The sequence below is a fragment of the Mytilus trossulus genome, chromosome 5, assembly GCF_036588685.1.
Source record: "Mytilus trossulus isolate FHL-02 chromosome 5, PNRI_Mtr1.1.1.hap1, whole genome shotgun sequence".
NCBI lineage: Eukaryota > Metazoa > Mollusca > Bivalvia > Mytilida > Mytilidae > Mytilus > Mytilus trossulus.
The window spans coordinates 65,088,277-65,102,503 of record NC_086377.1 but is presented as its reverse complement, the minus strand read 5'-3'; the positions used below and the strand labels follow the sequence as shown (position 1 = coordinate 65,102,503).

General features: G+C 33.2%; 1 protein-coding gene across 1 annotated transcript in view; it reads right to left on the bottom strand.

Annotated features, from left to right (window-relative positions):
- Positions 1–11,723: 11,723 nt before the first annotated feature.
- The window catches only part of LOC134719808 (uncharacterized), a 40,742-nt gene continuing 38,238 nt past the window's right edge, over positions 11,724–14,227 (bottom strand). The window contains exons 2-3 of the mRNA XM_063582765.1: positions 13,533–13,703; positions 11,724–12,045 (exon numbers count right to left, since the gene is read on the bottom strand). Coding sequence (XP_063438835.1) covers positions 11,813–12,045; positions 13,533–13,703 — 404 coding nt within the window. The 3' untranslated portion in view covers positions 11,724–11,812. The remainder of the gene's footprint in view (positions 12,046–13,532; positions 13,704–14,227) is intronic.

The window sequence follows — 14,227 nt, the reverse complement described above, 5'->3', positions numbered from 1 at the left end:
TATTTTTAATTTCTAAAGGGAAATAACTCCTTATAAGGGTTAATAACAAATAAATTGTTTATGTTTATAAACATTGCCATCTGTTCTAATACATGCTGTCATTTTCAATTAAATTCTATCTCTAATACTTTTTGAAAAAAATGCAAATAAAAGAAATTGATTCAAGGGGATATAACTCTCAAAGTAGATGATGAAATCCTATGCAGCCTCATATGGTAATACATTATGATGAGATCTACCTTTTGTCCAAATAAAGTCGTGATATCTTTTAACACATTTTGGGGGGACCATGTTGAAAAAAATCAACAAAAGGGAGATAACTTCTTAAGGGGAAGGTGAAATCCTACAAAAGTTCATCTGGTAAAAGTTCATGTTGAGGTCTATTGATGGTTTAATTTTGGTATTGATAACTCCAATAGAAGCGGTAGGAGGGCGAGCCAAACAAATGCTGGAAGAAAAAAAAGAAAAAAAAACATTAGAAAAACAATAAGGTCTTTCCTCACGGAGAGGAAAGACCTTAACTAGTATCTCAATTGTTTGTAAAACAATTGAAAGGTCTTTCCTGTAAAAGTGATGTTTTCGTTATGTACTTTGTACGACCTTTCGTTTGATATACGACAAGCATACCTTTTCAAACTTTTCGCTTTTAACACTTAATGACCTCATCCGCCTACAGTTTTGAGATCGGAAGTATGATATATGTAATACAGAGTAGATGAGCTTTCATTTGATATGCGACAACGCCATTTTCTAGAAAGTTTGATTTTTGCACTTAATAACCCTATCCAACTAATTTTTTGAGGTCGGGAATTTGATATTTTAAATGTACACATCATGACCTTTCATTTGATATACAACAACCCTATCTTTAAAGAAAATTTATATTTTGCACTCAATGACCCCATCCAACCCATTTTTGGGAGACGTCAATTTGAAATTTGAAATGTACGCTTTATGTTCTTTCATTTGATATGCGACAACCTTACCATCTGAGAAATTTGAATGTTTGCACTAAATGAACCCACCCTGCCCACTGGGATGAAAAGGGGGTTCAAAATTTTCATTTTTAGGTAGAGTTTATTTAGACCTTCAATTTGATATATCAGATGACCCCATTTGACAAAGTACAAATAATGATGCAATATCAACTATATAAATAGAAGTTATGAAACTTACAAAGTCAATGCAAAACTTGAAAATTTCAAAATGTTTTTTTGGTGTATTTTTCCATGGAATGTTTTTGGTATTTGGTCAAACATATAACTATGTCAACCTCTTCAATTTCTTAAACATTTTAAGTGGTAAGCTCTTGTTGATTCAGAAATACATGCCTCCGCTCGCAAAACTTTAAACTGCAGTATCTCTATAACGACAATAGATATCTCAAATCTGTTAAATGATAAATGATCTACAGTTGAAGGACAACATTATAGAAAAAGAATTGGGACAATTTCAAAGTTCACCAAGGTCACAATTAATCATCAAATATATGATGCAATACCAAACTTGAGAACCGGAAGTCATAGAGACATGGGACTATCACCATTCAACTCAGGACCACTTGACCTTTCAGAGATCACAATGTCAAGGTCATAGTATATTGTGAAGGTCAAGGTGAAATTGCATCATGACGTAACATTGACCTCAAATTGAAGGTCTTGAATTACTGATCATCTTTGCAGTATATAGTAGGTTGATATCTGTTACCTTAAAAAAGATATACACAAAATACTAGATTTTTAAGAATCATCCCGTTGTAACTTTTGAACAGACAGTCGGACATTTTTCGGTTAATAATATAAAATGTAGAGCTCGTCGAGAGGAACATTTTATACGCTGTATGTATGCAGCAAAGTCTTATCGTTTTCCTGATATGTAAGCTTGAAATTGCAGCGTAATTTTTTTTTGCACTCGGTGAACTTTGACCTTGAGTGCATATTAAAGGTCATATGAATTTAAGATTATTGGTGAAGGTTCAAAGTCTCTATGACTTCCGGTTCTCGAAATAAAATTTTTGAATTATTTTTTTTAATTTTTAAAGGGAAATAACTCCTTATAAGGGTTAGTAACAAATTAATTGTTTATGTTTATAAACATTGCCTTCTGTTCTAATACATGCTGTCATTTTCAATTAAATTCTATCTCTGATACTTTTTGAAAAAAATGCAAATAAAAGAAATTGCTTCAAGGGGATATAACTCTCAAAGTAGATGATGAAATCCTATGCAGCCTCATATGGTAATACATCATTGTGAGATCTACCTATTGTCCAAATAAAGTCATGATATCTTTAAACACATTTTGGGGGGACCATGTTGAAAAAAATTAATAAAAGGGAGATAACTTCTTAAGGGGCAGGTGAAATCCTACAAAAGTTCATCTGGTAAAAGTTCATGTTGAGGTCTATCGATGGTTCAATTTTGGGATTGATAACTCCAATAGAAGCGGTAGGAGGGCGTGCCAAAAAAATGCTGGAAGAAAAAAAAGAAAAAAAAACATTAGAAAAACAATAAGGTCTTTCCCATGTAGGGGAAAGACCTTAAAAACATTAGAAAAACAATAAGGTCTTTCCTCACGGAGAGGAAAGACCTTAAAAAACTAGTATCTCAATTGTTTGTAAAACAATTGAAAGGTCTTTCCTGTAAAAGTGATGTTTTCGTTATGTACTTTGTACGACCTTTCGTTTGATATACGACACGCATACCTTTTCAAACTTTTCGCTTTTAACACTTAATGACCTCATCCGCCTACAGTTTTGAGATCGGAAGTATGATATATGTAACACAGAGTAGATGAGCTTTCATTTGATATGCCACAACGCCATTTTCTAGAAAGTTTGATTTTTGCACTTAATAACCCTATCCAAATAATTTTTTGAGGTCGGGAATTTGATATTTTAAATGTACACATCATGACCTTTCATTTGATATACAACAACCCTATCTTTAAAGAAAATTTATATTTTGCACTCAATGACCCCATCCAACCCATTTTTGGGAGACGTCAATTTGAAATTTGAAATGTACGCTTTATGTTCTTTCATTTGATATGCGACAACCTTACCATCTGAGAAATTTGAATTTTTGCACTAAATGACCCCAGCCTTCCACCTGGGATAAAAAAAGAGGTTTAAAATTTTCATTTTCAAGTAGAGTTTATTGAGACCTTCAATTTGATATATCAGTTGACCCCATTTGACAAAGTGCAAAAAATGATGCAATATCGACGATATAAATAGAAGTTATGAAACTTACAAAGTCAATGCAAAACATGAAAATTTCAAATTGATTTTTTTGGTGTTTTTTTCAATGGAATGTTTTTGGTATTTGGTTAAGCATATAATTAGGTTAACCTCTTAAATTTTCGTAAACATTTTAAGTGTTAAACTGTTGTTGATTCAGAAATATATGCCACTGCACGTAAAATTTCTAACTACATTATTTCTAAAGCGACAATAGATATCTCCAATCTGTTAAAAGGTAAATGATCTACAGTTAAAGGACAACATTATAGAAAAAGAATTGGGATGATTTCAAAGTTCACCAGGGTCAAAATTAATCATCAAATATATGATGCAATACCAAACTTGAGAACCGGAAGTCGTGGAGACACGGGACTACCACCATTCAACTCAACACCACTTGACCTTTCAAATATCACAAGGTCAAGGTCATAGTATACTGTGAAGGTCAGGGTAAAATTTCATCATGACCTGACATTGACCTCAAATTGAAGGTCTTGAATTACTGATCATTTTTGCAGTTTATAGTAGGTTGATATCTGTTACCTTTAAAAAGATATACACAAAATACTATATTTTTAAGAATCATCCCGTTGTAACTTTTGAACAGACAGTCGGACATTTTTCGACTGATCATATAAAATGTAGAGCTTGTCGAGAGGAACAATTTATACGCTGTATGTATGCAGCAAAGTCTTTTCGTTTTCCTAATATGTAAGCTTGAAATTGCAGCGTAATTTTTTTTTGCACTCGGTGACCTTTGACCATGGGTGCACAGTAAAGGTCACATGAATTACAGATTATTGGTGAAGGTCCCAAGTCTCTACGACTTCTGGTTCTCGAAATACAATTTTTCTAAAATTATGTACAATTTTTCAAGGGGAATAACTCCTTATAAGGATTAATAACAAAATGATTGTACATGTTCATTAACATTGCCATCTGTTCTTGTACATGTTGCTGTTTTCAAATCGATTCTAGCTTGAATACTTTTTGAGAAAAATGTAAAAGAAAGAAATTGATTCAAGGGGACATAACTCTCATAAGGGATGATGAAATCCTTAGCAGCCTCATATGGTAACACATCATGATAAGATCTAGCTATTGTCCAAATAAGGTCATGATATCTTTTAAAACATTTAAGGGGGGCCATGTTGAAAAAAATCAATAAAAGGGAGATAACTTCTAAAGGGGATGATGAAATCCTACAAAAGTTCATCTTGTAAAAGTTCATGATGAGGTCTATCGATGGTCCATATTTGGTCTTGATAACTTCAACAGAAAGAGGAGGAGGCCTTGTCAAACAAATGTTGGAAGAAAAAAAAGAAAAAGAAAAAAAAACATTAGAAAAACAATAAGGTCTTTCCTCACGTAGGGGAAAGACCTTAAAAAACATTAGAAAAACAATAAGGTCTTTCCTCGCGGAGAGGAAAGACCTTAATTATGAGAGTTCAACTTTAGTGTCTGTATATATAATTGTTGTGACGGAACATTCTAGAACACGCTAGAACGGAATGTGCCAGAAAAATACAACGGAAGTTTCTAGTAAACAGTAGAAGTTTAAATTACGCATCTTTTATAAGGATCATTCTAGAATCGTCAAATAGAAAGTTCCAATCATTCCATAAGTATCTGTGATTGTTCCAGTGATTTCTAAACTGCATAGTTATATAATTATTTGGTAAACAACTATCAGGCCATACAACACAAATTAGGCCAACATAAATAAATACAATAATTACAATATCATAACAATGTATCATGTGTATATATACAATTACATTATCGCACTTCAAAGTATAGATGATGTTGTGTACCATGCTCTGTCTGCTGCTTCGTGAGTTATAAAGTAATTTGATAATTGTGTGAAAAGTGCACATAATTCTCTTATTTTCTCTAAGTTGACTTGTTGGTCAACTAATTGTCCTGTCCATGAGCATGAGTAAGCTATTTGAAACCTATACAGACTATTGCTTGTATAACTATATTTGCTTGTATCACTATATGAACTATATTTACGCAAGTCAGAAAATTTAGGGTCTGGCTTCACGCTTGGTATGTAGGATTCAACAACGTAAACATGAGCTCTGCAAATCTCTCACAAGTTCAACTGACGTGATATTTCATATCAAAATCAAATATCAAATTTAATATAAGCATATTTTACAACAGGAACACATGCATAATGTAAATAGCTAGGCAAACATGCAAAAATTAAAACAAGCAAGCTAACAAGAAAATAAACGCAAATTGAAAAGTATAAATATATACATGTAACTGAGAAGCTCCCTCGTGTAAATAGAATTGGTATGATTCAATTAGACAACTCTTCACAGTAGAACAAACGGCAAATAAAATAATAACAAAAAGTCATTTCACTGCCTTCAACGATGAGCAGAGCCCATGCCACATTAACTATAATTATTAGAAGTCACTTTTCTGCCTTCATTTATGAGCAGAGCCCATGCCACATTAACTATAATTAGTCACTTTTCTGCCTTCATTTATGAGCAGGGCCCATAACTGCATTAATATCAATAAGTCAGTGTACTGCCGTCAACCATGAGCAGAGCCCAAGTCGCATTAATAACATTTGGTCCCTTTCTGCCTACAACAATGAGCAGTGCCCATACTGCATTAAACGAAGTCAATGTACTGCATTCAACAATGAGCAGAGCCCATGATACTGCATTAAAGAGTAATTAAAAACCAAAAAGAAAAATGTAAAACAAGTCAAACGAGAAAACAGTAGGCATAATTTATGTACATTTTTTTTTTATATAGTAATGCCGATTTAAGTGTATCAAACAGTTTAGGAAATATTTAAGACTACATGTTCAAAGGATTTCCACTTGTAAATATTTTAATCTAAGCCATCGACTCTGATGGATTTAATCTAAAACTATCGCGTCATCCGCCACAAAATTTCTCTTCTAACTCTCATATAGTGTATTTCATCTATTACACGTCAGCTGAGCCATCTAACACATAGTGTAAAATTGTGTATAATAGTGGTAGAATCTATAAAGTGAATGACGATGAGGAATTTGCACTTATAGCCCTCGTGTGTATCTTGTGTGTAATAAGGTGCGTCTTCAAAACGACTGCATGGTTATATAATTTATGTACATTAAAGCAGACATGTAAAAAAGGCCACGAATTAAATATATGACATCAAATTATAATAATAAATAATCCTTTCAGTAATCCTATCTTATCACCATCAGATTATCTTATTCCTAATGATAGAATAATTATACACCACAAAACATCAACTTTTTTTTTTTTTTTTTTTTTATATATATATAAATTCAACATACCGAGGTTTAAGCTTGACGAAATCTGCAAACCGCTGGAAACAGGTAGTGAATTCTTTGGATCAGTGGTTTTCCTTCTTTTAAATCGTGTTTCCTTACAAGTGCATCTTGTGCTGTGTGGAATTCTAAACGGGGGCTCCTGGTGTGAAGATCTTGTTCTGCCATTAAATTGATCACCGGTCAATGAGCCACTGACAAATTGGAAGCTGTCCCTGTCATTCGAGCATTGTATAACTTTTATGGCGAAGATACATTATTAAATTGTTCTAATAATCTCACAAACATAAACATGTCGAAAGAAGCTGGATGTGTTCCTCGTGTTGATGACTCGGTTGATGGCATCGGATCGTGTGGTGACAGTTCGGTTTACCTTTTAATATCGTCGTTTGCTGACCCTTGCAAATGAAAATCCTTTCTTGGAGAATTGTCTTGTCTCTACGATAGTTTCATTTCAAAATATTAGAATATGATATGCGGATGTCAAAGATATTTTACGATTGCATTTTTTGAAACTTTTACATATCTACAAGATTGGCTAGTGCAATGTAATGCTGACGAGTCATGTGACGTTGATTGGCGGGAAACAAGAACCGGATCCGAATGAGGCAATAATCATTTCTCTTTAATTAAATTGGTTTATCTTATAAAAGCGATAAACCGTATTAAAAATGATTTATTAAAGCAGGAAAGTTCATAAAATGTTATTATAATTTTGTGGATACATCTATTCCTTATTGCATATATACGATTGCCCAATGTGTTCAATCTGGACTACCAAAGTTGGGGGTCTCATTTGTATAAAAAATTAAAACTCACTGACACTCCATGAATTTACATGTATTTTATTTAACAGTCAGACAAATATTTTAAGTAATAATTTTCCAGAAAGTCTTAAAACCGTCCTGGACCTCCTGATTGCACTCAGTGCGAAATGTGTTCTTAGAACAAAAATAAAGATACAAGTTGCAAAACATTTAGATCTAATTCTATGCAAAATGTGGCGATCAAACGATGTCTTCTCATTTGTCCATTTTTTTAAAATAAGGTATTCTCATTTAGCCAACTTTTTATTGTTGTTAATTATTGGGTTGTTTGTTTAGTGATAGTAAGGTGTCTTTCTAAAATTTGACAGTAAATTTGTTCCTGTATGTTTTTATACTATTTAAAAAAAAATATAAAATAGGCGATAGTAAGTTTTATAGTATATTTTAGATAATAAATAAATATTTCATCTTTTATACAGAAGAAACCCACAAATCAGGGGTTCGACGACTTACAGAAAAGCAGCATTTTTACTTCCCAATTTTGATAGCCTTTGGTAGTATCATATTTTTTCAATATCCATTAGTTGGTACCACCTATCGGAACTAGACAGTGACACGATTGCTTTAATTTAGCACTGTTGTACATTAAAGTCAATTTTCCATATTCAATCGTGTATTCCATATCAAATCCGACAATATTTAAAACGAACGAACTTTATACTTCAGTGTTTGTTTGTCTTGTATCATGTATAATTGTTCAAAGAAACCAGAATCTTATCTAAAATAGAGAGATATTTATAAGTATAGCTTCTTCATAATTTGATGCTAATTGTTGAAACCCAGGAGCTTTTGAGCTTCCTCATGGACCCTCTACCAGGACAACCATAATTACGCCTTTCATTCATAAAATCCTGGCCTAGGACTATTGAAATGTTTAGTAACGCCTTATACCGTATGTTTGGAATTTCTCGTTATTGGTCTTCTGCTTTTAAGATCAATCCAACCATTTTAACAAACCATAGACAATTAATGGAGGAAGTTCGGCAGAGAAAAATAATTGCCGTTTTTTTTTCATTCCCCGCCCCCTCTTTCAAATATCATGGAAACGCCCCTAAACCTACATAGACAATAGCTGCCGAACCATCTATGGTCCGCAAATAGTCAAAAAATAACATAAGGACCTATGAGCTACGGTTCCGCAGCTACATAGACAACAGACTGACCCAACTTAAGGATAGACTACAGCAAGGACAGATCAACGTATATCACTACACTGATGCAGTATTCCACCTACTTCAACGAGGATGAAAATTAAATGTCAGTTGCACATTTTAACATGCTATGCTAAATAATACTACAGAAAATTTAATCCGGGTATAATTTTCACTCTTATTTTTCAACCCAAACTCTAATTAAAAAAAAACCCTTTGTTCTTGATTACCTTTGATCTCATCTATCCAACTTTTTTTTACCTGTACTACATATATTTTTTAAAAAGTTGGATAAATAAAAATGAACCGATCAAACACCCAACAGCGTTTGTTTAATGGTTAACATTGCACTGGGCAGTCGCACGTGTCGTTAAATAACAAACCAATAAACAATATAATGAAGTTGTAAGGTAATAAATATTTCAGGTATTGGGCAGTTGCCATCATCATGATTAGATTATCTAATTGACAAAAAAACACTTAAAATTTTAAATTTCAAATTACTAAACACAAAATGTAAGTACTAAAATGTATATTTAAGCAATAAAATGTATGATACCATATTTCATTGTTTTAATAGAGAAAATTACGGAAAGATAATGGAGCGTGGTATCTTTTTTAATTAAGATTATAACTTTCTAAAAGGAAACTCTTTAGGACTTCTAAATAGTGTATTTCAACTGTGCTAAACTTATTTTGAACATTAAAGTTATTTGTCCTGGTTAATTGTGCGGATGTCAGATTTATGTAACACATTTCACTATCTTCATAAGGAAAAATAAAAACGGATATTACATTCAAATTCTCTTCAAAGAAACTTTTCAAGACAACTTCCCTCTGATCTTCATTAATATCGATATACTTGTAATACATGTACATCCTGAATAAATCACTTGTTATTTTTTATAAAATTTAGAAAAAAATAAACGTTCTAAAACGTTTCCCGTAAGAGCCTTATCTTTCATTATTCTGTCTGTATAGATGCTCCATGGTCTCTATACCTTATACCTTATGACCATGAAATTTTCTTCCAATGTGTCATGACTTTCTATTGGCTCCTTTTTTTTTAGTTAATCAAATTTCTCAGAATTTTCAGATAATCCCGGATTTTCTCAGATAATCCCGGTTTATCTCAGATAAACTAAGATTATCTCAGCTTAATTCAAATTCGAAAAAAATCTAGTTTATCTGAGAAAATATAGAAAATCCATTATCTGGAGAAAATCCCGGTTTATCTGAAAATTCTGAGATAAACCAGCATTATCTGGAAAAAAATCGAGATAATCCCGGTTTATCTGAGCTTAATGTAAAAAAAATGAGATAATCCTACTTTATCTGAGAAAATCCTGGTTTATCTGAGATCATTTAGGATTATCTATAAAAGTGGTTCAGGCGTGCCATAAGTAACTATGTAAGAATCTGTTTCTCTAATGATTAAAAAGACATTTTCTTTTTTTGTTAACCGAAAATCCCCTTCGAGTGCCTTTCACATTACACGAAGTTGTCAATTTCATTAACACCTGTTATCATATTTTGATTCATTCAGTTAGCTAAAAAGGTCATGACCCTTAAAATCATCCAATGATCTTTTGAGATCACCAGCAACCACACGTTGATTAAATTTTTTATACAATGGGTTCGGAAAGGGATAAATTCCCATAGAGTTAGAGAAATATTGATACAGTGCATGGAATGGCAATGAGCACATCTGCATACACCAAAAACAAAAACAAAACACAGAACAATCTGTTAAACCTCGTCACATTCTGTAGGTTCGTGTCTCAAATCAGGACGGGGCCCTGTAATTCAGTGCTTGACGTTTGTTGCTTATATTATATTTGTATTTTTCTCGTTTGAATTGTTTTACATGTATATTTGACATTGTTTTTTTTGATACGGTAAGGTTTTGCTCATTGTCGAAAACTGTACAGTGACCGATAGTTGTCAACCTTCTACTCCATTTTTTGTCTCTAATGGAGAGTTGTCTCATTGGCAATCATACTACATCTTGTTTATGTTACCAGTAAGTAACAGTTTCGAGATATTTTACAGGTGTTTTTTAAGACAACGCGAGAACTACTGAAACCAAATGCAAGTTGCATTACAAAAATGTGAGACTGCAAATTTAACAGACACCGTGCACTGGAATAGCAAATGCACCACACGGGCACTAAATACAAAGGACTGGTTAGGACTACTTATTAGACTAAGAGATCATAAAATGCAAAGGTTGCTATGATTGGTTTACGAGTATACCACATAATGGTAAAAAAAAAGCAGAGGACACTTCAAACAGAAAATTACAGTGTCAGTGGCGGATCCAGATGTAGGGGCGCAGAGGCGGGCGCCCACTTTACTTGCACCTTTTTTTAGACTGTAAAATGATTTGTAAGACTCGAACTTTGCCACAAATTTCCCGTATATTTAATTTTTATGCGACAATCCCTTACTAATATTTTTTGTGATTTTTTCCGTTATGAGGCCATTGGCTTTGATTCCAAGCAACACTCATAAAACATAAATGGTACTATCGAAGAAATTGTCGGTTATTACAAAGTTGACATGTCATATCCCGACTCTTTTAAACAGTTTGGCGACAATTCGTCTACAGACACGCTTCTCGTAACAGACCCAAGATTTAAATAGTGTTTTATTCGGTTGATTGGAATATTTCTTTCTTAGACAATAGCCTGTGTATAGGGACTTTCTGTAGAAAGTTCCTGCTGTGCACAAAAAGAGAAAACTAGTCGTTAAAGTAAATTAAAAACATTTTGCGCAGTGCAATGAAGAAACAAACGCTTAAAATACATGCTCTGTTACTTGATTACAACATTGAGTTTGTGCTAAAATGATAATCGAACACAGGCACTTTATCCATGTGAAGGTTGACTATCCAACGAAACGATACGCAACGAAACGAAAAATTGACAAAACGAAACGAAACGATACGAAATTACATTTTTCGTGGACCAAAAAAATATCTTATTAGTAGTAGTACTTATAAACGATTTTTATTTCTTTTGCATAAGAAATGGATTTATTTCTTCCCTTTTCTTATTGGCTTGTTACTTTAAAGCTCTTAAAGTATACAGTTTAAAAATGAAAGAAGACGAGTAGTACATTTTTATACAGGAAAACATTTAAAAAACAAAACATGATTGACTGATTGGTTTTTACGTAATGTCTAGTGTTAAATACTGTATGCGTACATCAAAGACTCCGAACATTTGACATCCTGCATGCATGTCTCTCGTTAACCAAACTACTGCTATTTATCAGTTATGTTGGAAGAATTTCGCATAGAAAAAAGCTCCGTTTGCGAATATTGCAACTATCGTCTATCATCTTCATTTCTGGTGACGTCATTATAAATGTCCCACAACTTTTGTCTGTGTCTTGTTGATACTGTAGATCCTCGTTGTTAATCAATGTATTAGGACCAAATATATTAAAAAAAGGTTCGCCATTTAACCATTTCCCTTGCCTCATGCCTACCCAAACACGTATTCTACCTGAAAGGATGTAAAAAAAAAACCAAAGTAATTTTATAGGAAAAGATATTTCAGAGATTGCAGGTATATGGATCTCTGATGCTGTGAATTGAAGTAAAGAATAGCAGACTCTTAAACAATTAAAGTCATCTTATGTTTGCAAAAACAAACACAAATCTTCTCAATTCTTCAACTGTCTTTATTCTACATCCATGCAATATTCATAATATATTACATACCATTTTCCATATGGATACCTATTGATACAATCTACTTTTAGAATTAAGATAATTATAAACCCGCTGTTTTTGTTTGCATCTGTACTACTTGCACAGGAACATAATGTTCAGTGGTTGTCGTTTGTTAAAGTAGTTCTCGTTTCTCGTTTTTTTTTATATAAATTAGACCGTTTGTGTTCCTCTTTAAATGCTTTTATACTACTAATTTTTTGGGGCTCTTCGTAACTTGCTGTTCGATGTGAGCCAATGCTCCGTGTCGAAGACCGTACTTTATACTATAATGGTTTCGTTTTTGTCGAGCCTGCGACTTTTGTCGCAGAAAGCTCGACATAGGAATAGTGATCCGGCGGCTACGGCGGCGGTGTTAGTTCACTTCTTAAAAGCTTTATATTTTAGAATGAAAGGAGACCTGGATGCTTCATACTTGTATATGGATGCCTCATGTTACGAAGTTTTCGTCAGTCACATGTCCAATGTCCTTGACCTCATTTTCATGGTTCAGTGACTACTTGAAAAAAAGTTAAGATTTTTTGTAATGTTAAATTCTCTCTTTCGTATAAGTAATATGATAACTATATTTGGTATGTGCGTACCTTGCAAGGTTCTCTTGCCCGTCAGACAGTTTTCACTTGACCTCGACCTCATTTCATGGATCAGTGAACAAGGTTAAGTTTTGGTGGTCAAGTCCATATCTGAGATACTATAAGCAATAGGTCTAGTATATTCGGTGTATGGAAGTATTGTAAGGTGTACATGTCCAACTGGCAGGTGTCATCTGACCTTGACCTCATTTTCATGGTTCAGTGGTTATAGTTAAGATTTTGAGTTTTGGCCTTTTTTTCTAATACTTTATGCAAAAGGTCAACTAATATTTGGTGTATAGAAATATTTCATGATCTACATGTCAATCGCGCAGGTTTTATTTGACCTTGACCTCATTTTTTACGGTTCATTGCTCAGTGTTAAGCTCTTGTGTTTTGGTCTGTTTTACTTAAACTATAAGCAATAAGTCAATTTTATTTGTTGTATAGAAGAATTGTTAGCTGTATATGCCTACCTGGCATGGTTCATCTGACCTTGACCTCATTTTCATGGTTCAAAGGTCAATGTTTAGTTTTCTTGGTTTATGTTAAGTTTATGTGACAGTTGTAATAAAGCTTTATTATTAGGACTAGCAACATAATATCAATGATTAGTAAAGAAGGCGAGACATTTCAGTGTGTGCACTCTTGTATAAATTGTGTCTTCTTATAACTATATATGACTTACAATATGAATAATTGAAAACGACATCTCTTATTTGGGCTGATGTTATTGTAATGAGATCTGCGCCGTCTCTTTGGCAATGATCCCTTGCATCTTGCCAAGTTTTGGTTACAGAATAAGGCTTTATACATCGGTTAACATCGGGGAAATAATCATAACCTGGTAAAACACAACCTGAAACAGAAATATTAGTGTTTGAAATCACAGTAATGTTAGCTAGCTGTATAATATATATGTTATATAAATCAATCAATGCATCATATAGATTATGCGGCAGGAGTCTTTATGCGCCAATTACTGTTTTTAGGGGATTATTAACGCCACACCCCCCTCCTCCCCCAAATGTATCAATTGCGCCAATATTCGGAATTCATTCGTGCCAATTAACCTGTACATATATCTATCATGAATATAAATGATTATAAAGTATCATATGTTCACATTAAAAATTAAAATGCATTCGACAGTCCATGTACAGAGAGATAAGAAAACTTTGCTTTGCTGAATATTTAATACAAGATATGACAATAGATTTATATTTTATAGATTATATTTTAGCCACACATGTGGTCCGAGACCACCATTGTCGTCCCTTGATTACAATTATAGTCCCTAGTGTTGACAGTGGGTTACTTGCCATTTATTTTTATACCCCTTCCAAATTTATTTCTCCAAGTTTAATGCCTCAAATTGCAAGT